Source organism: Stomoxys calcitrans, chromosome 2 (genome assembly GCF_963082655.1).
Source record: "Stomoxys calcitrans chromosome 2, idStoCalc2.1, whole genome shotgun sequence".
NCBI lineage: Eukaryota > Metazoa > Arthropoda > Insecta > Diptera > Muscidae > Stomoxys > Stomoxys calcitrans.
This window is the reverse complement of record NC_081553.1, coordinates 150,529,990-150,556,555: the sequence shown is the minus strand read 5'-3', so window position 1 is coordinate 150,556,555 and position 26,566 is coordinate 150,529,990. Positions and strand designations below refer to the sequence as shown.

At 37.1% G+C, this 26,566-nt stretch overlaps 2 protein-coding genes and 1 long non-coding RNA gene across 3 annotated transcripts in view; 1 reads left to right on the top strand and 2 right to left on the bottom strand.

Annotated features, from left to right (window-relative positions):
* The first annotated feature begins 9,096 nt into the window (after positions 1–9,096).
* LOC131995365 (uncharacterized) lies at positions 9,097–10,088 on the top strand. The gene is made up of 2 exons (XR_009397423.1): positions 9,097–9,464; positions 9,581–10,088. It is a non-coding gene; the product is annotated as an uncharacterized LOC131995365 (long non-coding RNA).
* Positions 10,089–18,662: 8,574 nt separating this feature from the next.
* LOC131995364 (uncharacterized) lies at positions 18,663–19,335 on the bottom strand. Its single transcript, XM_059364065.1, has 2 exons — positions 18,888–19,335; positions 18,663–18,829 (listed from the first exon to the last, which is right to left on the bottom strand). Exons 1-2 carry the CDS (start codon positions 19,257–19,259, stop codon positions 18,824–18,826), a joined length of 378 nt encoding a protein of 125 aa, XP_059220048.1. The 5' UTR covers positions 19,260–19,335; the 3' UTR covers positions 18,663–18,823.
* Positions 19,336–20,409: 1,074 nt separating this feature from the next.
* Positions 20,410–26,566, bottom strand: part of LOC106092809 (calreticulin) — a 31,253-nt gene continuing 25,096 nt past the window's right edge. The window contains exon 4 of the mRNA XM_059364064.1: positions 20,410–21,062. Coding sequence (XP_059220047.1) covers positions 20,514–21,062 — 549 coding nt within the window. The 3' untranslated portion in view covers positions 20,410–20,513. The remainder of the gene's footprint in view (positions 21,063–26,566) is intronic.

Genomic DNA, 26,566 nt, shown 5'->3' with positions numbered 1-26,566 from the left:
AAAATGCATGTAAATCAACTTGACGCTGACTCTTTGATTGGGTTTAGACACTTATCTCCAATAGCCATTGAAGATAAACTCGGCTGAATCTCATTGGTAAGTAGCGCAGTCTATGGCTGGCTTCTTTAAAATAAATTTTGCTTAGGTAAGGTTAGGTAAAATAACACGAAAAGGCTGTCCGTCCACAGTTATTTTTTAATTTGGTCACTTTACAGAAATAAATTTGTCACACCTGTATTTGTTTATATCGTTTGACGTATGTATGCTTTATGTTTACTATAAATAGGTTTATGTGTGTGTCTGTTGATGTATATGATATGAAATGTAGTGTGATGTGGTTCGCTATCAATAAATAAAACATTTTAATTTAAAATTTATACTAAGCACAAATTCAAATAAAATCACAACAAAAGATACAAAGCACAACATACATGTTTTTTTGGCATCACGATAAGAAAAGGACAAGTATGTGCCAGAAGGACCTATTTATACAAAAGTGTACTGACCATTACAATAAAACAAAATAAAGAAGTTTTGGCCATTTTGCTCACCGCACAGAAAAAATTAAAAACATGGTTCAATTAAGAAATTTGTTCGTTCAATAAAAAAAATTCGCTGAAAAAAATTCGCTGAAATTAGAATTAAACGAATTTGTGTTATTTATAAAAAAATTTTAATTTGGATGTATGACAAGGTCAAAAAACTGATTAAAGCAATTATTAAGTCAATAAAACAATTCATTTGAAAGTTTTCCCTTCTCTCAAATAACATTTTTACCAATGTACTAAAATGAAATAATTGATATTTTTGCATTATTAAAAAATTATTTTTTTTTGTTTTATTAAATTGCCGATAAAACATGTAGTAAATTGATTTAAAATATTTAGTTTTTAATTTATATTTTCTTAAAGAAAGAAGAATAATCGCTTTTCCTTTGTGAGCCCCTTTTCATTGTGGTGGATACCGTCTGTAAAAAGTATAATGAACAAAATAATTTATATACATATGAAAGTGAATCTTAATAAATATCAATCTTATCATTTTGTGCACAATACCACGAAATCAAGATCCACATGAAGGAATACTGTGGTCAGTGTCGTTTTCCATGCCAATATAGTCCCCCTAGGGATAATAAAAAATTCAAATAAAATAATATTTTTAAATACCTCGTACACCTTCTTCCATGTCCTCAAATTTGTTTAGTTTGGAATGAAATTATTTCATTCGTTCAGATTCTAATTGTTTCTGTTTTACACTCTTTCAGGAAAACAAATGCAAATTGCAAATTTTGCCCATGAACATTCCACTAAGAACAGGGGCAAACTTCTCACTTATCAATGGGTGCAGTCCGATTCAAGTTTTAAGCTTAATGATTCGGTGCCTCCTTTTTATAGCCGTGTCCGAAAGGCGTGCCGCAGTGCGACACCTTAATGGAGATAAGTTTTACATGACATAGTACCTCACGAATGTTGCCAGTATTAGGAGGGGAAAAATCACCGTTGAACATTTTTCCTGATGGTCTCGTCAGGATTCGAACGTAGGCGTCATAGGCGGATATGCTACCCTCTGGGCTACGGTTGCCTCAGGATAAAACTTTTTCTATTATTGTTAAATCTATAGATACATATATCCTTACAGACTAATATAAATATACATTTTTACAAACAACATTGAAATTTAACTAGGATTTAAGTATAGTATAATTTTCCTTTTTAAATAGTATCTATCTTCAGTAAGATCAAATAAATGATAATATTCATTAAAATCTAAACAAATACGACGAAAAGAATCATTATTTGCAAACTCGTCTTGATCATATTGAATATTAAGCAGTTGAAAATTTCTCTTGAAGGAACGTTAATATTAAGCCGGCTTAACAAAAATTCGGACTTTACATTCACGTGTAAAACATTTGAAATGAAAGACACCTTGTTGGAGAGAAGTTTTGCATGGCATAGTACCTCACGAATGTTGCCAGCATTAGGAGGGGAAAACCACCATTGAACATTTTTTCTGATGGTCTCGCCAGGATTCGAACCTAGACGTTCAGCGTCATAGGCGGACATGCTAACCTCTGCGCTACGGTGGCCTCAGGATAACACTTTTTTTATTATTGTTAAATCAATAGATACATATATCCTTACAGACTAATATAAATCCTCAGTAAGATCAAAACGATGATAATATTTATTAAAATCTAAACAAATACGACGAAAAGAATCATTGTTTGCAAACTCAGTAAGATCAAAAAGATGATAATATTTATTAAAATCTAAACAAATACGACGAAAAGAATCATTGTTTGCAAACTCGCTTTGATGATATTGAATATTAAGCAGTTTAAAATTTCTCGTTGGTCTTGAAGGAACGTTAATATTAAGCCGGCTCAACAAAAATTCGGACTTCAAATTCATGTGTAAAACATTAGAGATGAAAGTGATGTTCAACATTTTCCGGCGGCTACTGAGAGGGAGCTATATTAAATTTATTCTAACCGTATAGGAAGGAGGTGTTTGATAATTCCAACCACGATTACGAAGATAAAATAGCAGAAATTGTTTCTGTACTGACTCAATTTTATTTCTGTGAAAAGTGTAAACCGGATCCCAAATAACGGATGCATATTCAAGTGTACTTCGGACAAGAGAAATATATAAGTTCAAATTCTTAACTTCATATTTTCATATATCCAAGAGAGCTGAATGATTTATTCACCATCATAGAAATATGTTGTCTAAAATTTAATTTACGATCTAAGTGGATGCCAAGATCTAGAAAAGTTTCTTCTAGTATATTTCACGACCCTTAAGATTTTGAAAGAGGAGATTTAGAAAGAGGAGGGTTTAGAGGAGAAACCCCGATTTTACCTAGCTTAAACAAAATTAGGCCATGATTGACTTTATCGATCGCCTTACTAAAGTCGGTATATATAGCATCAGTCTGTTTCCTCTGCCTATATCCATCATTGACAAGAGTTACTAATTGTAAAACATTTGTAACGGCTGATCGAGCTTTACGAAACCCGTGTTGCGCATCTGAATAAATTGAAGAAGCTTGGTGGGACATGTTATCAGTCATAATCTTTTCAAGAAGTTTTGGTATAATACTTATCTTTGCAATGTCTCTGTAATTCGATACATCGAACCTACTTCCAGATTTAAATAGGGGAATAATAAAGGATTTCTTCCATAGTTCAGGTACAAGGCCAAATTTTATAGATCTATTGAAAATCACGGTTAAAGGAAATTTAACGTGATCAGCGCAAAATTTAAGTACATTGTTTCCTTCGGCGTTTAGTGTACAAAGTTTAAGGGTGTTAGGAAGAGTGCAACATCTTCGCTTCGAATTAACAAATTTATAAAATTTTTCGGATCTGATTTTACTCGTTGCTTCATGGAGCATAAATAATTACGTTAGGCATTATTATTTTCGGTATTTTATTCCGACCTAGAAATTTAATACATGGAAAAATCCGTAGAAGAATCAGACTTTTTATATTTCTTAAATAACTTGTTTTTCTATTCCTAAGTTTTGGCAAGGAGTATTCCAAGGAGGTCCAGTCAATGGCTGTTTTGAGATTTTGGGAACAGAACTAGAAAAACATGTAGATAGTGTATCATATAAATTACGCAAGACCTCATTAAGATTATTAGATTTTAATATATCCTCCCAAACGATATTGGATAAAAGACTATTCAATTTTACATAATCTGATTTAGGAAAAAAGTAGGCTCTATCGGTCTTGACCCCTTGCCTCTTAGGTTTATGAAGAGATGGAATAAATATTTTTGTATATATGTATATTGGGTTGCCCAAAAAGTAATTGCGGATTTTTTAAAAGAAAGAAAATGCATTTTTAATAAAACTTAGAATGAACTTTAATCAAATATACTTTTTTTACACTTTTTTTCTGAAGCAAGCTAAAAGTAACAGCTGATAACTGACAGAGGAAAGAATGCAATTACAGAGTCACAAGCTGTGAAAAAAATTTGTCAACGCCGACTATATGAAAAATCCGCAATTACTTTTTGGGTAACCCAATAGTTGGGTGAAACTTGTCTTCTGGTAACACTAGAGGATTACAAGAATTTATACAAACATCATGAGGCTGATTAACGAAAATAAGATCTATTAATTTGTTCTGAGTATTGAATATACGATTCACTTGAAACATACCATAATTAGGCAAAGGTTCAACTTTATCACTACTCACAACATTAGCAAAAACATGTACATATGAGAACATTGCTGTCAATCTGGAATTCTTTATACGTATTTTCACTGCTAAAAATTCAATATTATCAATATTAGGCAAGTGAATTATGTCAGAAGTAAATTCTAAACATATTGCAATCAAAACTCTTCCTCCAGCTTTTTTTGACTTACTATTACGGTCACATTGAAAAATTTGGTATTTTGAACATAAAATTTCAGAGTTGTTAATATTACATTTAAACCAAGTTTCAGAAAAAATTATAACATCATAACAAAAACTATTAGTGTAAAAAGAAGATAGTTTGGTGTTAAGCCCTCTAACATTCTGGTAAAGATGAAGGTAAAATATACAATATTATAACTTGGGTTGGCTTTATAAATAAATCCGTGAACAACGATTCTAGGTGGCCAAAAAGTTGGATTCACCACGTATTCAAAAACGTCTTCCAGTACCAATATTTTAAATAAGGCCATTCTACGCTTCTTAGCAAATTGAAATTTTATAATTTCAACATCAACATTTTTGTTGAGTTTCCATTTTGCGTACGATATGATATCATCAGATGATGTTTCATTAGCATCAGATGATGTTTCATTAGCAGGTGACGTAGCAGGAGAATAGAATATATTGGATTCAGAAAGTGTTGTGTTCACTGCATCCTCACCATATGATATGAGGTTTGCAGTTGGAAACTGAAAATGTGTAGAAGTGCTATTTACGGCGGCTCCAGTTGCTTTAACCACCTTGATAGAAGGAAATGATGTTGTAGATTTAGTTGAGACCATATTATTGACATCAATGGGTTTTTTTCTTTTTCTAAAAGAGTCGGAAGGTGAATGTAGATATTTCTCAAGACAAGCGGCATTAGTGAACATTTCTTTATATTTCGCAAACTTTTCAACAACCATATTAAGTTCATTATTTATGACTTCAAATTCTTGCTTTGTATTCTTAAAAAATGTGATAAATTCAGCAGCATAAATTTTACATTTTGGACGGCACTAACGAAGTCCTTTATCCTCAAGTAAGTTGTCAGTGCTGGCGGTTAACCCCACGCACTTCGAATGATATAACGATAAACAAAGCCAACATGAGACCATGGATTTGGTTTCATTGTCAATTTTGCAGTTCGACTTGGAGCAATTCATTACTATTAGATTCAATCCCTAGTGGGGTTGAAATAGCAGAGGTGAATACAAGTAGCTTTTCGAGACAGCAAACAAATAACAAAAAAAAGCTTAGCGTGTTGAACAAACTTTGGTGTGGTGAGTAGAGTAGAGTTGACAAATATAGGATAGACACAGAGCAGCAACGATGATGACAGCAATTACAACAACCCCGGAGTAAGACAATGCTTCGATGGTTTGTTCAAGAGAGTACAATAACAAATTAAGGAACAAATAAGCTCTCACTATTGATAACAAAGAACAAACAGCAAATAAGACAACATAATCAGCGAGGAAATGGTGCACCACAGCTAGTTAAAAGCGCTTTTAATGATTTGTGAATCAAAAAGAAGTACGAGTTTTTGTATCTTTTGGGCTGGTTTTTAGCAAATTTTAATTTATTTAGCAACAGATATAGATGAGAACAGTATACGTTTGGTACTTAACAATTCTTATTTAATAAGTTATTTTATGTTATTGAGGGATAAATAAAATCGACACTTTCTATTTTTCTTGATATTTTTTTGTCTACCCACGCTATTATGTCTGTCTACGATAAAAACCAGACATATATTTGGCTCATTCGCACTTCTACGCATTACACATGTGTGAAAGAGGACAAAACGGAACGCAGAAATTGATACTCACAATTTGTCTTATTAAAAAACAATTTAATTCGTACAATTAAAAATACGTTCAAAGAATGTCTTTTTTACCAATCACTTGCCATGATACAAAAAAATCGGATTTCAATGTCAAAAATAATTAAAGCAATTAACACCTTGTTTGAAAAGTTTTTTATTAGTCAATACCATGTATAATCGGTCAAATTTAGATCTATTTTTTTGGGTTTATATGGGCCATGATCACTCCTAAGACACAAACAACCCCCGCGAGTTTTTCCAAAAATTTGCTGATGTCGGAAAATATGTTTTCTCGAATTATAAAAAAAAGAGTAGCGAGGCGGGATAGGTCTTGCTACTGACATATACTAACAGTATATGATATAATGTTGTAACAGTAAATTTATGAATTACATGTATTGTGGAAGTAACCCCAAAAAAAAACATTTATCCAGAAACTGCTTCAATCGCGAAAGTGATAATATCAACCACCGTTTTTGAAAAGGTAATTAAAACATTTTTAATTAAAAGAATTGCATATTCAATTAGTTTTTTAATTGATCTTTTTAAAAATTATTGCAATTTTTTGAAAATTGCAATCAATGTGATACACAGATGTTTGGGCAAAGGTCCGTGGGCCCCCGTATAAAAAAAACTCCCCGCGGAGTTTCTCCAAAATATTTCAGGTGTCGGGCACGTTTGCCCTCTAGATTTGTTGTTTTGTCGTAGCAGTATGTTGAGGCGGCAGCCCTATGCCAATGAAGGACATCGGGTTGATCTGCACGTAATAAGTTATTTTATGTTATTGAGTTTAATAAGTTATTTTATGTTATTGAGGGATAAATAAAATCGACACTTTCTATTTTTCTTGATATTTTTTTGTCTACCCACGCCATTATGTGTCTGTCTACGACAAAAACCAAACATATATTTGGCTCATTCGCACTTCTACGCATTACACATGTGTGAAAGAGGACAAAACGGAACGCAGAAATTGATACTCACAATTTGTCTTATTAAAAAACAATTTAATTCGTACAATTAAAAATACGTTCAAAGAATGTCTTTTTTACCAATCACTTGCCATGATACAAAAAAATCGGATTTCAATGTCAAAAATAATTAAAGCAATTAACACCTTGTTTGAAAAGTTTTTTATTAGTCAATACCATGTATAATCGGTCAAATTTAGATCTATTTTTTTGGGTTTATATGGGCCATGATCACTCCTAAGACACAAACAACCCCCGCGAGTTTTTCCAAAAATTTGCTGATGTCGGAAAATATGTTTTCTCGAATTATAAAAAAAAGAGTAGCGAGGCGGGATAGGTCTTGCTACTGACATATACTAACAGTATATGATATAATGTTGTAACAGTAAATTTATGAATTACATGTATTGTGGAAGTAACCCCAAAAAAAAACATTTATCCAGAAACTGCTTCAATCGCGAAAGTGATAATATCAACCACCGTTTTTGAAAAGGTAATTAAAACATTTTTAATTAAAAGAATTGCATATTCAATTAGTTTTTTAATTGATCTTTTTAAAAATTATTGCAATTTTTTGAAAATTGCAATCAATGTGATACACAGATGTTTGGGCAAAGGTCCGTGGGCCCCCGTATAAAAAAAACTCCCCGCGGAGTTTCTCCAAAATATTTCAGGTGTCGGGCACGTTTGCCCTCTAGATTTGTTGTTTTGTCGTAGCAGTATGTTGAGGCGGCAGCCCTATGCCAATGAAGGACATCGGGTTGATCTGCACGTAATAAGTTATTTTATGTTATTGAGTTTAATAAGTTATTTTATGTTATTGAGGGATAAATAAAATCGACACTTTCTATTTTTCTTGATATTTTTTTGTCTACCCACGCCATTATGTGTCTGTCTACGACAAAAACCAAACATATATTTGGCTCATTCGCACTTCTACGCATTACACATGTGTGAAAGAGGACAAAACGGAACGCAGAAATTGATACTCACAATTTGTCTTATTAAATAACAATTTAATTCGTACAATTAAAAATACGTTCAAAGAATGTCTTTTTTACCAATCACTTGCCATGATACAAAAAAATCGGATTTCAATGTCAAAAATAATTAAAGCAATTAACACCTTGTTTGAAAAGTTTTTTATTAGTCAATACCATGTATAATCGGTCAAATTTAGATCTATTTTTTTGGGTTTATATGGGCCATGATCACTCCTAAGACATAAACAACCCCCGCGAGTTTTTCCAAAAATTTGCTGATGTCGGAAAATATGTTTTCTCGAATTATAAAAAAAGAGTAGCGAGGCGGGATAGGTCTTGCTACTGACATATACTAACAGTATATGATATAATGTTGTAACAGTAAATTTATGAATTACATGTATTGTGGAAGTAACCCCAAAAGAAAAACAATTATCCAGAAACTGTTTCAATCACGAAAGTGATAATATCAACCACCGTTTTTTGAAAAAGTAATTAAAACATTTTAAATTAAAAGAATTGCATATTCATTAGTTTTTTAATTGATCTATTTAAAAATTATTGCAATTTTTTGAAAATTCCAATCAATGTGATACACAGATGTTTGGGCAAAGGTCCGTGGGCACCCGTATAAAAAAACTCCCCGCGGAGTTTCTCCAAAATATTTCGGGTGTCGGGCACGTTTGCCCTCTAGATTTGTTTTTTTGTCGTAGCAGTATGTTGAGGCGGCAGCCCTATGCCAATGAAGGACATCGGGTTGATCTGCACGTAGAAGCGACTACCATGGTATTGCTATAGAATTGTCGAAATGTGCTTAGCTTCTCGAGATAACGAAGAAAACCACGCAGATTGGTGCCCAAAGTTTAAGCCTGCGTGATTGAACAATTAATTTGATTAAAAATGACAAAAATTTCAATCACGACTGTGATTGAGAAGACTAATATTTAATTAAAAAATGATTGAATCAAATAATTTTTTAATTAAAAAGATTTTACCGGGACGCGTCCGGTAGCTCCTGCTTGGCTTCTCTTGATAACGAAGAAACATATTGGTGCTCAAACACAGATTTGTGCTCAAAGTTGCAGCCTGCGTGATTGAACAATTAATTTGAATAAAAATGGTAAACATTTTAATCACGACTGTAATTGAAAGGTTAATATTCAATTAAAACATTATTGAATTAATTAATTTTTTAATTAAAAAAGATTATATTTACAATTCAATTAAATTTTTAATTGAAAACTGTTTGTTTTTCTGTGTAACTGTACACGCATTTAGTATAGATTAAATATCGGGGAGCCCAGGATAGCTATCACTAGCTAGCGGATGAACATGTCGGATCGTAATTGAGCCCAAACTACTCTGGTCTACCTTAAGTCTTCTTGGCGTGGAATACCTATCCACAAGATGATGATTTGGATGGTCTCTGCGATAACAGCCCAGAAGGTATTGCTTGGACAGCATGTAGTTTTGTCTTCCCACGGGTAGGATCATTGTCTCATGTGTCCCAAGAATAATTTAAAGAGCTTTCAAATGTGACAGCAAGTATTTTGGGACACTTAATGGTCGGAATTGTCACTCATTCGACCATTACTTTTAGCTCCCTATGCACCTTATGCGTGTATGCAGTGAACAATGTGACTGAAGATTTGGTGGCAGAAATCTTAAAATTTCTTGCAGCGGAATAAGAGGCAAGTTGGTTGAGGTAGATGAATAACCTATCGCAGATGTCAACAATGGGTGAGGGGCCTGATGCCATGATCGTACAACCGTCCGCAAATGATACGATCTCTATGCCGTCTGGAGGCGGTAGAATGAAGGATAGGTAGAGGTTAAACAGTGTCGGAGATATAACCCCGCCTTGGAGAACACATTGTTTCACTCTACGGTGTTTCGATTTCTTATCTCTAAATTTCACAAATGACTGGCGACCACACAGATAATTCGCGACCCAGCGTTTCAGGCCTGGCTGGAGGGACGTGTTGGCTATTGTGTTTAAATGTTTTATTCAAACTGAAAAATATATGTACTCTAATTCAATTACAGGAATACAAAATTGCAATGACTACTTGATAGATTAATAAAACTAAAAGTAGTAATATGAGAAAGGTGTTTTTTACATTCATTTAACAACACTCTCCCAGAATGTACACTCCTTACATTAAATTCAAGATAATTACTAAAATATTTAATAATAAGTGAATTTACAAAAGACCGAACTTATTTCTAAGATATTTTAGCTTTTGCGATGGTACAGCTTTGGTAAATACATCGGCTAACATTTCATTGGTAGGAGTATATTCCAAAGTAACTTCTTCCTCGTCAATTTTTTGCCTTATAAATTTTGCTTTTATGTCGACGTGTTTAGTTCTGTTGGAATAGTTATTGTTCAATGCCACATGTATTGCTCCCTTGTTATCGCAAAATATTTTCATGGTCTTTTCGCAGTCAGGATTAATTTCCTTTTCAAGTCTTTTCAGCCAGACTGACTCCTGTATAGCAGCTGTTAGAGACATAAACTCCGCCTCGGTAGATGACAGAGCTACTGTTTTTTGTTTCTTTGTTGACCAAGATATTGCAGCAAATTGGTATATAAATATATATCCAGTGGTCGATTGGCGGTCGTCTATATTTCCAGCCCAGTCAGCATCACAATATCCAACAACTGAACTCTCCACATCAAATTTATACTCGAGACCTACAGTTGCCGTGCCTTTTAATATCGCATGACACGCTTCACTGCTTCCCAGTGAGCTCTCCCTGGATTAGTGTTGAATCGACTTAATATATTTACTGCATATGAGATGTCTGGGCGTGACACTTGTGCTGCGTACATCAAACATCCAATTGCTTGCATATTAGGAACCTTTGACATTTCCTGTCTCTCATTTTCATTCTTTGGGCACATGGAAACAGATAGCTTTTGATTAGTGTCAATCGGTGTTGGATTGCACTCGTTCATTCCAAAACGATATAAAACATCATTTATATATTTTGATTGATCTATTTTTATGTTATCACGATTTCGAGTTATTCTTATTCCGAGTATTGTAGAAACTTCTCCTAGGTCCTTCATTTTAGATATTTTGGAAAGCTTCTTCTTTATATTTTGTAGTATCTTTATATTATTACAGAATATAAGGACGTCATCAACATATATCGCAACATATAGTTTATACCCATTGTCCAAGTTGTGGTATATACATTGATCTACATCACTCCGTACGAGTCCCAGCTTTATGAGTTCGCAATTTAGCATCTTGTTCCAGACTCTTCCAGATTGCTTGAGCCAATATATTGACTTTTCTAGTTTGCAGACTCTTTTCATTTCATCAGAGAATCCCTCAGGTTGCTGCATATAAATGACCTCCTTAAGGTTTCCATTTAAATATGCACTTACAGCATCCATTTGAAGAATTTCCATTCTATACCTAGCGGCCAGTGCAACCAAGTACCTTATAGAGTCATATCTGACTACTGGTGAAAAAGTTTCGTTGTAGTCAATTCCTTCTCGTTAACTAAAACCTTTGGCGACTAGTCTAGCCTTATATCTGTTAGGAATTACGTTTTCATCAGTTTTCGTCTTGAAAACCCATTTGGATTTGATAGCCTTTTGTCCTGGTGGTAATTCTGTTAAAGTCCAAGTATTATTTTGTTTCAATGACTCAATTTCTTCTTTCATTGCTAGTTTCCATTTACTTGCATTTTCTGTAGCCATTGCTTCTTTGTAGCTTTCAGGATCATTTGAAACAAAATCAATGGCACAAAACGTTGACGAATTTTGGTTTCGATTTGCAATACGCTCGGATCTTCCGATAATTGGCCCCTCTACATTTTCTTGCCTGTTAGTTTCATCGCTGTTTGATGGCCAATAACTATCCATATACTCACTATCGGTATCAGATTCTTCAGTATGATTAACTTGAGGAATTAGTTTGTCTTCATTTGAGTACGCCACATTGGAATCTTCATTGGCTGTTACCGAAGGTGTTGTAGTTTCATCGCTGTTTGATGGCCAATAACTATCCATATACTCACTATCGGTATCAGATTCTTCAGTATGATTAACTTGAGGAATTAGTTTGTCTTCATTTGAGTACGCCACATTGGAATCTTCATTGGCTGTTACCGAAGGTGTTGATTCACTAACATTTGGTTGAGTAAGATTTCCACTCTCCCCTGAATCTGCACCTTCGCTTTGCATTAATTCCAGATAATACAAATCTTCTTCATGTCGCTCTGTTGTGTTGACTTTGCTGTTTTCCATAAAAATTGCATCACGGCATATTATTATTTTACAACTTTTGGGATCGAAAAGTTGGTAAGCTTTGCTTTCGGCACTATATCCCACCATAACGCATTCGGTTGACTTCGGGTCTAGTTTAGATCTTTTCTCTTTCGGTATATGTGCGAAAGCAGGGAAACCAAACACTCTCAAGAACGTTAAGTGGGATCGTCGACCACTGAATATTTCTTTTGTGATCTACAAGGTGCTCGGTTTATAAGAAATGATGCAGTAACTGCGGCCTCTGCCCAGAATCCATAGTCAAGTCCACTATCCATGAGCATGCAACGAACTCTTTCAATTATCGTGCGGTTTATCCTCTCTGCCACACCATTTTGTTCCGGTGTATATGCACATGTTTTTTGATGTATAATCCCGTTTTCTTTGCATAATTTGGAAAATTGCCCATTTACATACTCTCCGCAATTATCAGATCGGATAATCTTTATTTTCTTTCCCGTCTAATTTTCAGCCATTTTTTTAAACTCAGCGAACTTTGAAAACACCTCAGACTTGTTTTTGATAGGATAGGCAAATACTTTTCTGGAAAAATCATCAAAGAATGTGACCAGAAAACGTGCGCCTGAAAACGAACGTGTCCATAGGTCCAACAACATCAGTGTGTACATTTTCCAAAACTTTTGTGGCTCTGGTACCATCCTCTTTATTAGGTCTTCGGCACTGTTTTCCTTTCACGCATAAAGGGCTAACAGGCTTATTTATACCAACGAGATGATTATAAATTACAACAAAAAATAAATAAACAAAATGACGTTGTTGGCTGGGGAAATTTCTCCATTTCTCCGAATTGTTGACAGTTGATTCAAATATTGGTAACACCAGGGTTACCCTCACCAACATCCCCACCCCCGTGAACTGACCCAGAGGGGGAGGCTTCACCATCATGCGCTTCAACGTCAAGGACAGCTAATCTCGAAACAGGACGACGATATACACCAGCACTAGTACAGACCTCAGCTGATCTTGCCACACCATCTTTGCCATGGAACAATTGGATAACTCGACCTCTCTTCCATTGACTTCTCGACAGCTGACCATCACACAAGAAGACTAGGCATCCCACTTTCATTGGCTGAGAAGGCAGACACCATTTTGAGCGTCGGGTCAAATCTGGCAGATACTCACGCACCCACTGATTCCACAAGCCATTTTTCATGTTCTGCAACACTCGCCATTGTTTTCTTAAGCACATTAGCCTTGGCTCAAAAGGTGCTGGTGTATGAGTTGAGTTGGGACATCCAAGAATGAAATGATTGGGTCAATGGCTCCGAATCATCAGGAGAAACAGGAATATGAGTTAAAGGCCTCGCATTCACCATATTCTCCGCCTCTATGAGCAGAGCTTGAAGGGTTTCCAATTTCGGCGCATGTTCCTTCAACATCGCATACAAGGCCTTCTTCACCGACTGGACTAAGCGTTCCCAAACGCCGCCTTCACTAGGGTTGTTTGGTGTATTGTAGACCCATTTAATGCCAAGAGCCGTCATACTTGAACGAAACGAATCATTAATATCGAGAAAATTAGACGTACCTTGGAGCTCTTTGGCGATGCCAACAAAATTTGTCCCATTGTCGCTTCGAATCATCACTGGAACGCCCCTTCGGTTGATGAAATTCCGTATACAAAGCAGACAGGCATCGCTAGACAGATCGGTGGAGATTTCAAGATGGACGGCTCGGATGGTTAAACAGGTAAATAGGGCTACCCATCTCTTTTCTTTACGACGGCGAATGGTAACATTGACAGGGCCAAAATAGTCAAGGCCGGTATATGAAAAAGGTTGCACATATGGGGTAATACGATCCACAGGTAATGGAGCCATTTGCGGTTGTGTAGGCTTAGCTCGACTAACTTTGCACATAGGACATCTGAGCTTGATTTTATTCAAAAGCTGACGAAGAGATGGCACCCAAAACCTTTGTCGAACTTTGCTCATAACTGTGGCAACATTGATGTGGCAAAAACGAACGTGGTAGGATTCCACTAAAAGGCTGGTAAACAGGTGATTTTTTGGTAGAATTATCTGCCTTCTGGCATCGAGAGACAAGAAAGTGGCATTATCAATTCTTCCGGAAACACGTAACAGACCATCGGTGTCCATGAACGGATTTAATGATTTGAGTTCGCTCTTTTCTGACAACCTTTGTCTTGTAGCAAGATCGGCTAAATCGTCTCCAAACATCTCTTGTTGTACTTGCTTACAGAGATACTTCTCTGCTTCTTCTTCCTCATCAACTGACAGCTCTCCAGATCAACCAGCACTTTGTTTTAATTTACACCTCAAATTATGCATGTACCGAAGCACCCACGCCATAGTCCTTTTTAATCTGCTATATTTCGAAAAACGATTAATATCAGGTATAACTGAATGTACTTTGATATCACTACTTACCACACGCCAATAACCCACCGCAGCCATTGCATCCTCACTAGCGTCAGTAAATATGTGAAGTTCGACATCATTATTATGGTATGTTGGATTATAATACCTTGGCACATTGAATTTCACAATATTTGGCAATTGGGCTAACCAAAACTTCCAGCGGCCATATATTTCTTTAGGGAGCTCTTCATCCCATTGTATACCAGACTTCCACACACTTTGCATTATAATTTTCGACGTCACCATAAAGTCACTCACAAAACCAAACGGGTCGTAGATCGACATATGTATTTAAACACAACATCTCTCGTTTGGTTGGAATTTTTTACCACTTAATATTCGTCCGTCCACTTTATTTAGTTTTAAATCAAAACAAAAGACATCTGTTGCGGGTACCCATCGAATACCGAGTATTCGTTCTACTCCATCATAACAAAAGGTGTTGCCACTACTACCTTTATCGCCATCGGGGTTACCACACTCATCAAGCACTTTTTTCGAGTTGGATTTTATGCCATGTAAGTGGAATCCCGCAACTTTGTGAATTTTGATGACTTCTTTTAATATTTTGACTGCATCTTCTTCGGACTGAAAACAGTCGACATAGTCATCCACATAATGACGATCTGTGATACCACGAACGGCTCTAGGGAGTGTATCCAAAAATTTTTTGGCATTTAAATTTTTCACAAATTGGGCAATTGTGGGGGAACAAGTGGCACCGAATATCAGACGCTCCATGACATATATGTCCACTGGCGAATTCACATCTCCATTCCTCCATAAAAATCTTTGGCAGTTTTGGTCCATTTTCGTTACACCTATTTGATGAAACATTTCCTTTATATCTCCGCATACTGCGATTGGCCTTCTCTAAATTTAAAAAGAATGGTAATTAGTGGATTATTTATGTCTGGGCCTAATATTAGGGCCTTGTTCAAAGAAAATTCATTAATTTCAGCGGCGGCATCAAATACAAGACGAATACCTTTTTTGTTGGGATTTTTCACACCAAAATGTGGAATATAAAAAACGCGATCACATTTGGCTTCTTTTTCTTCAGTTGTAAGTTTCCGACAGTATCCTTTCTTAATATAATCATCGATTTTTGCTTTGTATTCGATTCCATACTCACGATTTTTAGCCATTTTTTGCTCGATGCTATATAAACGTCTTAGTGCCATGTCGTATGACTCCGGTATTAGTGGTACATTCTCCTTCCATAAAAGAGGACATTCGTATCTGCCATTTACCCACTTTGTAGCCTTGTTCAATAACTGCATCGCCCTTTCGTTCTCCTTTGAAATCAGTGGTTTTGTATCAACTTTGATGCCCAATGTTTCTACATCAAAATAACCACGCATCATGTTGTTTATATCTTCGAGTAGATTATTTTCAGTTTTTGAACACCTACGAAAATGCAAAACATGTTTATTAGTGTTATTTTTATCACCTGGTACCGGTCGATATAAAATAGCTCCCAATCTTGTTATTGTAACGATAGGCCCAAATTCACTTATAAGACGTGGAACTTCTAAGGGAACGGTCAAAAATGAGTGTTGCAGGCTCAAGATCATCATTGGTCGCACGTTAGAATAATCATGCACGGGAAATTTTGAGATTTTTTCACATTCCTGGGATTTTAAAAAATGATCATGTGGCAACTCTGAACTGGCAATGACAGATCAGCTGATAAATAAATATTGGAAATTGTATATTTATCTTTGTAGTGGCCAATTCCACTAATCGTAATATTATTTTTTTCGGTGTTTTGTGAAGTGCGGTGATTATTTAGCCACTGAAGTTCCAAAAAATCTCTTTCGCCATGTATATTTAGCTCGTTTGCAATATCTGTGTGCAGCATTGATACATTTGCTCCATCGTCAACAAACGCGTAGATCGTGAGTTGTTTTTGCTTACCGTATATTGTTATGGGCAGAATTTGGAACAATACGTTTTCGGTGTGGCATGTTGCATGGCAATTTCTTCTTGCGTCTAATTGCGATTCGGTTTGTTGTGTTATTGCGTCGGTATTCATGTTGGGTTGTGACAAAACGGCTGATGAAGACTCCAATGCCGGAAAAGTTTTGTGCAATAGTGAGTGATGTGGTTTTTGGCAGCCATTTAGCCCACAACGTCCTTTTTGGTGGCAGTTTTTTACTTGATGTCCTCTCTTTAAGCAACTGAAGCATGTTTTGATTTGCTTCACTTTGCTCCAACGGTCATCCAGTGACATCTGTAAAAAAGTTGGACAATTTTTAATGCCTTTGCACTCACCATTACAAACTGGACATTGATAACCAGAAGAAACTCCAACGCAGGCAAATTTTCGGGTGGATGTTTGTGAAGTAGTTGTTGGTACATGGCGGCGATTAGCAGATGTGCTTGCAATTGGCAATGTGTCGTTGACCATATTGGCTAGGCGGCGTAGTGTAGGTTCCTGAAGCTGCAGACATTTTTCTGCCCACTGCATTTGGCGATTGGTTGACAGCTTGGACACTAATTCACTTAGAAGCGAAGGATTTGTTAAATGGTGCTCACCTTTGGTGGTTGTGCTTTCAAATGATTCGTAAAATGTCTGCCATTCTTCGGGAAGGCCTGTAAAAATAGGTAATGGATAAATTTTCTTATGAGGCAAATGTAATGAATTTTGTGAGTGTGAACTGTGGACAGACATATGTGAGGTTATGGATGATCCTGGTGGCGGTTGGTGATACGATGTGCGGTCTGGTGAATTTAATGGCTCTTGCGTCTCACTTGTTGGCAAATGTGAAGATGGTGGGTTATGACTTACGTGCAGCTGCGGTGTTTGGCTTTGTGTTTGCTGTAATAGTGATATCAAAGAAGCATTGCAGACAGTGATTGTAAATTGGCGAATTGTTCTTGCATTTGTTTGGCGGTATTTTGCATTTGTTGTGTCGAAGCAAGAATCTCTGTCTGCATTGCCTGCATTTGACGTTGCATTTGCTGCATTTGTGCATTTACGTGTTTCTTCAACTCAATAATTTCATTTGCAGGTTTTGGAACTGAGGCTTGCGAATTGACTGGTGTCTTTTGATGCTGTGAAGAAGAAGAATTAACATTATTGAGGTTGGCTGGAGGTGTACTGGTCGAAGCGGCATTTAAGGGTTCGTTTTGAGGGTTGTGAGACGGCGTTTTTGCTTTCGGCGAATGGATAAGCGACATATCGTATATCTCAGAATCAAAACGGGCTGGAGGAATTCCTTGGGTGTTTCGGCCACTGGTTCTTTTCTTCGTCTGATTGTCGGACATAAAAACAGCAAAGACGTAACACTTTCGACGATTTCACAAACAAATGAATAAATAAAGAATAAAGATGTTCCTTTGTCACCGATCCAGAATAAACTTCACCCACAACCGGCAGATTCCAAATAAAAACACAAGGCTTAAATTCCGTTTGGCAAATTAAAAGATTTTATTTGATGGTTAATGAGTGATCGTTGTTGTTAACAATGCCGTTGATGTTCACGTTGTTGATGTTGTTAACATAGGGGTTGTTTATTCTCTTTAAGCAAATATTAAATTGAAAGAAAAACAGGTAATAATAAACATTTTAAAATGAATTTAACACAATAAAATTATGAAAATTTAAACTTTATACAAAGCACTTGACTCACTTATTTTTTTTTTACTATGGCGACAAAAGAGGCCAATAAAGTGCTAACAGGCTTATTTATACCAACGAGATGATTATAAATTACAACAAAAAATAAATAAACAAAATGACGTTGTTGGCTGGGGAAATTTCTCCATTTCTCCGAATTGTTGACAGTTGATTCAAATATTGGTAACACCAGGGTTACCCTCACCAACAAATAACATTCAGATTTGCATAGGAAATTTCTTTAGTAGTCGCAAATAAAACTTCCGATTTCTTAACATTTTTTTTCTTGTCTATTGCTACTCACATTGTTCCTGTTCGGACAATTCTTAGATATGTGACCAATCCTTTTGCAATTGTAACATGTTATTTGCTTTCTGTTTTTCTTGGAAAACTTACCTTGAAGTGCTGAATCATTTCCACTAACCTTATCGAATTTCGCATCTTGGAGCAAAAGATTTTTGACCATATCCACAGTTAGATTCTGCTTAGAGTTTTCAACGGCCATAACTAATGGTTTGAAGTCATCGCTCAGTCCTGCTAGCATCAACGAGGCAGTCAACTCATCGTCGATATTCAATCCAGCATTCTTTACCTTCAAGCCAATGATGATCAAATCGTTCACATACTCTTGAATTGTCTTGTAATTCTGCATCTTGATGTTCACCAATTGCTTCAATAGTTCTACCTTCCTTGTTAGTCCCGTATCCTCATAGGCATTAATCAGTACAGTCCAAGCATCCTTCGCTGTTGTAGCGGCAGCAATGTGGCCATAATTATTGGGATCTACCATCAATGTGATTTCCGCAAGAGCTTTTTCATTCAATTCCGTGTCCGGCATAGCTTCAATTACAGCTTTCCAGCAACCTTTTATTACCAAAAACGATTTTGCCAGTCTCTTCCAGACATCAAAATTCTCACAACCCCGAAATCTTTCCATTGGGCACAATAATTGGCAGCTTGTCATAGTTTTTCACTAATTCACAAAATTAAGTAGAATGAAAAATTTTCTTTTCTTTTTTTTGTGTCTAAAGGCCCATAACCTATTGTGTTTAAATGTTTTATTCAAACTGAAAAATATATGTATTCTAATTCAATTACAGGAATACAAAATTGCAATGACTACTTGATAGATTAATAAAACTAAAAGTAGTAATATGAGAAAGGTGTTTTTTACATTCATTTACCAACATTGGCGATGTCCTCAAAGAGTTTGGCATGGCTGACTGTGTCGAATGCCTTCGATAAATCGAGTGCCACGAGGACCGCCATATCACATGTCTTAGGCTGATCGATACAACGCCAAATGTGTGCAGAGCAGTTGTTGTGCTATGCCGTCTTCGAAATCCATGCTGATGCTTGGCGCCACGGATGACATTCGTAACTTTGTACACGGTAAAGTGTGATGGCTGCTCTTCGGCTCGGAGACCACGAATGGCAAAACCGGTACCTAAGTTACATTGCTTCAAGTGTTTCGGCCACAAATTCCGCTTATGTTGACTACCCTGTTTATTTTTAGATTCAGCTCACTGATTCTGGGGTTAGTGGTGTACTCTCTGAAGTCTGCTCTGCCAAAGCTATGCCCCGATGGTCGTTACCTAAGGGAAAATGCCATGAAACGTGATGCGCATTAAAGTCTTCTAGGCTGTTAGTAGCTTACTTATGTCGGGCTTTAAAGCCTGGCTTTTAATCAGGACTCAGCGACTAACCGGCGGTATGTACACGTTGTATAGCTCTATCTTGGCAGTACCGGACCTGACTGCTATCCCCATGTACTCCATGTTGGGGCCACTAGCGCCAGGCGCAGGAGAGATGGGTCTATATTGCACGGAATTTCTTGTGGGATCCATACGTTGCACATTGTATCAGTGACAACCGCGCAAGCTGCAGGTGTTGGTTAGCTTTGTCCTGATGCGGCAGCCCTTGCCGATGAAGGATTCCGTCGCGTCAATCCGGTGCGTAAAACCGGCTGCCGTTGTATTGTTTCTCAGCAGTCACCAACCATAGCAGTTGAACCTGTTATTCTCCAATTAGCCGCTCATAAACTGTAAAAAAATTTTTAATTGGTGGCTTATTTCCTTAACTGATACTAGTGGTTGAATAAAACGAAACATTGATTCTGGTTAGAATATTTATTGATGTATTCAATTAAGAAAGATTTTATTTCAAATTTTTGCTAGTTATGTTGATTTTGATGGAATAACTAATCACAGTTGGAATATTACAGCTCGTCGTGATCACTATTTAGATCATCTTGCTCTGGTATATCCTCTTTGTCTTCATTATCATTGTCATCCTCATCCTCCGAATATGATGACTTTTGTTCATTTTCTTCCTTTTTTCTTTGCTCTTCATCTTGAGATTCTTTCATTTTTCTTTCGCCTTCTTGAGTTTTTTTTACATCAGCCGAAATTTGTATGGCCATCTCAATGTCGTCAGTTACAAGTATGTTGTCAAAAATTGATCCTGATTTTACCTGCCATAGGTCCAAACCTACTATGCAAATTTCTTTTCGTAGATACAAATTTGGTTCAGGTGTGTATTCGGGATTGTTTATTTCAGGGTGCTCCCAAGGTCCTTTGTAGTTGGGATTATCGAGCTGCCTGGGTTGCCATTCGCCCTTAAATTCTGGGTTGTCAATCATGGGCGGCTCCCATTCACCATCCATTTCATCATCCCAATCTTCGGGTTTGGTTGCATCAGGATCAGGAATATGCTCTGGTTTATCCCAATCTGCAGGTTTTGTATCTTCTGGATCTGGTATCGTTGCCTGAAATAGTGAAATGAACATTTAGTATTTATTGAAATTTTTAAGAGGGTGGTTTTTGAAAAAGTGATATTAATAAACATTTATTTTCATATTTCCACTAAAATTAATAACATTTTCACTTCCAAAGGGATATTCAATATTTAATTGCAAATCTTTGTCTTTAAGAATTTATTATATCCTTGGAAACGGCATGTGAAATTTCTTTGGAATATCCGTATTTAATAACAATAAATCTACCATGTCCAAAATACATCATCATGAAAAGAAAAATTCCCGAGAAACCAATAAAATTCTACAACTTTTTTCGCGTTTCCAAGTTTTTTTTCGGAAGCAACATATTCACTAGAGTTGGCATTAGTAGTATATGATTAACACACGAAACTCGCAGCAGAAAGTACTAAAAGGTTTGAAAGACCAAGGAGTAGTTAGCCGACAAAAAAAAAAAAAAAAAACAACCAAGGAGCAGGACTGTTGTCAAGTGAGCGAATACTTTTGGACTATTTAAACAGTTCAGATGAATGTTGATTTTTGTAATTTAGCAATAAAATTATACTTCATTTTACTTCAATATTTATGAAAAATACTGATTCGTTGTTTAATACGCTGCCAAGACGGTGTTGTTTCATACAACCGTTTTCTAGCTCGTTCACTCGTCAATTCCCATTTTATTCAAAAGTTCATCGTTGCATACCTGCGTATGCTTATCGGGGTTGCAAATGTAATATTGGCTGCCATGTCACTTGACAGTTCGGCCAATCCTGCCGTCCTTGACAGGATGAAGATAACTTCATCGAAAATATAACCAGTTTAGGGGAATACTCGTACCATCTACTTAGCTTATCTGAACTGAATACTGAGCAAACTTACGCGACGTGATCTCTATTTCGGGAAAAACGGAAAAACTTCAATCAAATGTCGGTCATTTCCCAGTTCTCGTACGAAGATATAAGGACGGCGGAAATTCGGTTCCAGCTTTTAAGACTCACCGATTGGTTTGGATTCATTCTGAATAAGAAATAAATTGCCTACATTGTACGACGTGGTTGGCCGACCGGGCTTCTATCAAAACGTTATTTCCGTCGTTGACGTTCACATTTGATGTTTTCGAGCGCAAAACTCCTTTTTTTAATGAGATCGATGGCTTTATAATACTAAATTAGCTCCTTAGGACTATAATCGTTTGGTTTATCCTTTCAACCTGGCAATTCGCCCTTGGTATGCGGACGCCTTTCTTTATATTGTGTTGCCCAAAAAGTAATTGCGGATTTTTCATATAGTCGGCGTTGACAAATTTTTTCACAGCTTGTGACTCTGTAATTGCATTCTTTCTTCTGTCAGTTATCAGCTGTTACTTTTAGCTTGCTTAAGAAAAAAAGTGTAAAAAAAGTATATTTGATTAAAGTTTATTCTAAGTTTTATTAAAAATGCATTTACTTTCCTTTAAAAAATCCGCAATTACTTTTTGGGCAAACCAATAATTTGAATAATATAGTTTTTGCAATATTCCTAGAACATTTTAGACGTGAATGCTGTGCCACGCTTAGATATTTGTTGTAGCAACACTTTACGCACGCTGCAATGTATTCTTTAATATATTAACTCATTCGGGAAAAGCAAAATAATATAATATACAATATATAATATGTAATCTATAATATATAATATTTAATATACAATATATAATATGTAATATATAATATATAATACATAATATATAATATGCAATATATAATATAATAATATAATATAATATAATATAATATAATATAATATAATATAATATAATATAATATAATATAATATAATATAATATAATATAATATAATATAATATAATATAATATAATATAATATAATATAATATAATATAATATAATATAATATAATATAATATAATATAATATAATATAATATAATATAATATAATATAATATAATATAATATAATATAATATAATATAATATAATATAATATAATATAATATAATATAATATAATATAATATAATATAATATAATATAATATAATATAATATAATATAATATATTATAATATAATATAATATAATATAATATAATATAATATATAATATAATATAATATAATATAATATAATATAATATAATATAATATAATATAATATAATATAATATAGTATAATATAATATAATATAATATAATATAATATAATATAGTATAATATAATATAATATAATATAATATAATATAATATAATATAATATAATATAGTATAATATAATATAATATAATATAATATAATATAATATAATATAATATAATATAATATAATATTATATAATATAATATAATATAATATAATATAATATAATATGGGTAGGGCCGAGCTCAGGCTACTATCGGGGTCAGCAGGTGGCGGATGGCTGAACGACCTAAAGGTTAGCTGTGAAAAATAAGCAGCCCCCGACCACGAGCGGTGAAGACCGAGGACATGCTACAAAAAGGCATTTATAGCCAACGACGTCTTCGCGACATGGCGAGTGGATGCCGCCAGTTGACTAAGTATCCACCCACAGGGGTGCTCTACAGATAGATGCAGTCTGGGGAGTGATGCCCCCGTGGATTCCCCAATCAAGGGGACTTTGACCCTGGCGCGTACACCGGAACATGATTTTGATAACCGATTTGGATTGATGCTACGAGCTGACGGCTGTGGTATTCTGTTACCTGAGTAGGAGGGAGTGACATCCCTCTCGAAATGGCTTTCAGGCTAATGCCACCGCTGCCTCCGTCCCGTTAAACCCCTGGCAGGCCTTAGGGAACGATCTGTGCCTCGTAACCATTAAGTTGGTAATGTAGGTTCTGTTGATACGATATCCAGATTAATGCCCGACCTGGCTCTGAACGCAAGTACTCATAAGGTCTTGCGTCAACCCTCGCGAGGACCTCACTGCTTGCAAAGGGACCCTCGGGGTCATCGCTCTGCGAAAGGGCGACTACATTATCGGACACAGACAACGGCTCTAAGTGGGGACCCGATTAAAATGGAAACACCCATTAACATAGCAGCAGAGGAGATGGAATCGATCTTTGGAAGAAGATCGAAAGTACATCGATCACCGGTAAATTCTCCACTAGCCTCCGGGCCCAGTGTCGAGAAAGAGAAGGAGGTAAGAAGTATAGCGTTAGACTGTACCCCAGCGGAGAACAACGCGGAGACATGCGAGAACAGCACCAGTTCTCCTAGACAAGAGTTCATCTTGAAGATGCGACTTTCGGAGGAGGAGGCGCTTGAAAAGTGCAAGAAAGTCCTTCGCCATATGCGACTAGCTATAGGAAGGCAGAAGAACATTAGCAGGGATGTCCAAAATGGTGTGTCTGAGATAGAGGAAATCTTGGACATTATTGGGAGCTACCGCAAAAACTGGAAGGCCGCGGAGAAGCAGAAACAGCAAAGCAGGCCAATAATAGCGGAGACTCCCACGACATCAACCAACATGTCGACGCCTTCTACGGCGCAAAACAAGAGGAGCGCGCCGAGTCCAGTCGAAGAAAATCCTGGCAAAAAGAAGAAGGATAAAGCTGTAGAGGTGAAACCACCGGCGAAAACAGCCGGAAAGAGGAAGCCCGACAAAGAGGCTGAGAAGAAGAAGCCCGAAGAAGAGGCAAGAACGTCAAGGAGGAACCCGCGGCGAAAACCGCGCGCTCGGAGACCACGGAAACCCAGGCAGCGACCAGAGGCCGTGTTAATCAAGCCGAAGGAGGGGCATAGTTACGCGGACATGCTCAGGGACCTCAGGCGAAACGCGAAACCGGAGGAAGCCGAGGTCGCCATCCGCTCCGTCCAGAAAACGAGAACGGGTGCAGTTCTTCTCGTGATGGACAGAGGAGGAAACAAGGAGGTGTTCTGCGAGTCCCTCAAAGGCGTCCTTAAGGAGGCTGCAGTCGTGCAGGACATGAAACCGAAGGCGACAATTGAGATCCGTGACTTGGACTCCCTCTCGACCGCCGACGAGATCACTGAAGCAGTGATCAAGGCAACGGGAACGACAGCTGGAGAAGTGACTGTGCAGCTGACAGCACTTAATTCGAAGGAGCAAAGGAGGGCCTTCGTTTCTCTGCAAATAGCTGCGTCAATATTTTGTTGAAGACCAGCAGGCTCCTGATAGGAATGACGAATTGTCGGCTAAACTATCGGGATGAAAGAAAGCGCTGCTTCAGATGTTTTGGAGCCGGCCACCTACAGTGGGAGTGCAAGGGACCCGACAGGAAAGGAATGGGACTATGCATTAGATGCGGCGAGAGTGGGCACAAGATGAAGGAGTGCCATAACCCTCGGAAATGCTGTATTTGCTCGCAGAGGGGAAAAGGCCCGACGGATCATCTTCCTGGGTCAGAGAGATGTAAAGGAGGCAAACAGCAGGCATGCTGAGAATACTGCAGGCCAACATGCACAGGTGTAAAGTCGCACATGATCTCCTATCACAGATAGTCGCAGAACAACGTGCTGACATCGTGATTATAAGCGAGCAATATGGAAGGAGAGATCAAGGGTCCTGGCTGGAGGATCCCACAAAAACAGCTGCTATCTGGATCCCATACCGCAATGGCATCTCACCAGTAAAGAGCGGAAGTGGAGACGGTTACGTCTGGGTGCAGTTAAACCACTTTACGCTGTTTAGCTGCTACCTCACTCCTAGTGACAGCATCGACGCCTACGAGGCAAAACTCGATGAGATCGAGGACACAATGCGTGGATTAGACGGCCATCACGTAGTAGCTGGCGATTTCAACTCTCGAGCGGTGGAATGGGGCATGCCAACAACCAACCCAAGAGGGAGACGAGTTCTAGACATGGCCGCAAGAACCGATTTACTCGTTGTAAACACTGGAGACGTGCCAACCTTTAGGCGACCCGGCTGCGAAGGCACTATACCGGACATCACCCTTGCGTCCGAGGAAATCATCGGAAAAATAACAGAGTGGAGCGTACTGGAAACTTACACGGCAAGCGATCACCAGTACATTATGTTCTCCTTCAATACTGGAGGGAACACAGTTAACGAGGAAAGGAGCACCAGTACACGAAAGTGGAACGTGAGCAAGCTCGACTCCTCAAAACTCCTGGCGGAAATCGACCGGCAAGCCGTGTGGTCAGAGCTGGATGAACTAGACGTTCCGTCGACAGTGGAACGGGTGATGGAAATCATAGAGTACGGATGTAAGATATCCATGCCAAAACTCAAAAGGCCGAGGGGAAATAAAACCGCAGTGCACTGGTGGAATGATGCCATAGCTGAGAAACGAAGCAACTGCATCAAACTAAGACGCAGATACACGAGAGCTCGTCGCAGGGGCACGGCTGAGACAGAACACGCTCTTTACAAGGAGGCAAAAAAGATACTCGCTGCCGAAATAGAAAGGAGCAAGAAAGAAAAGTGGGAGGAACTAAGAGAAGATATTAACCGAAATCCTTGGGGCCTCGGATACAAAATTGTGATGGAGAAGCTCGGCACACGGAGCCCAAC

What these genes read in the sequence shown, in the direction of transcription:
- LOC131995364 (XM_059364065.1), bottom strand. Translation starts at nt 19,259, where the DNA reads ATGACAAGCTGCCAATTATTGTGCCCAATGGAAAGATTTCGGGGTTGT.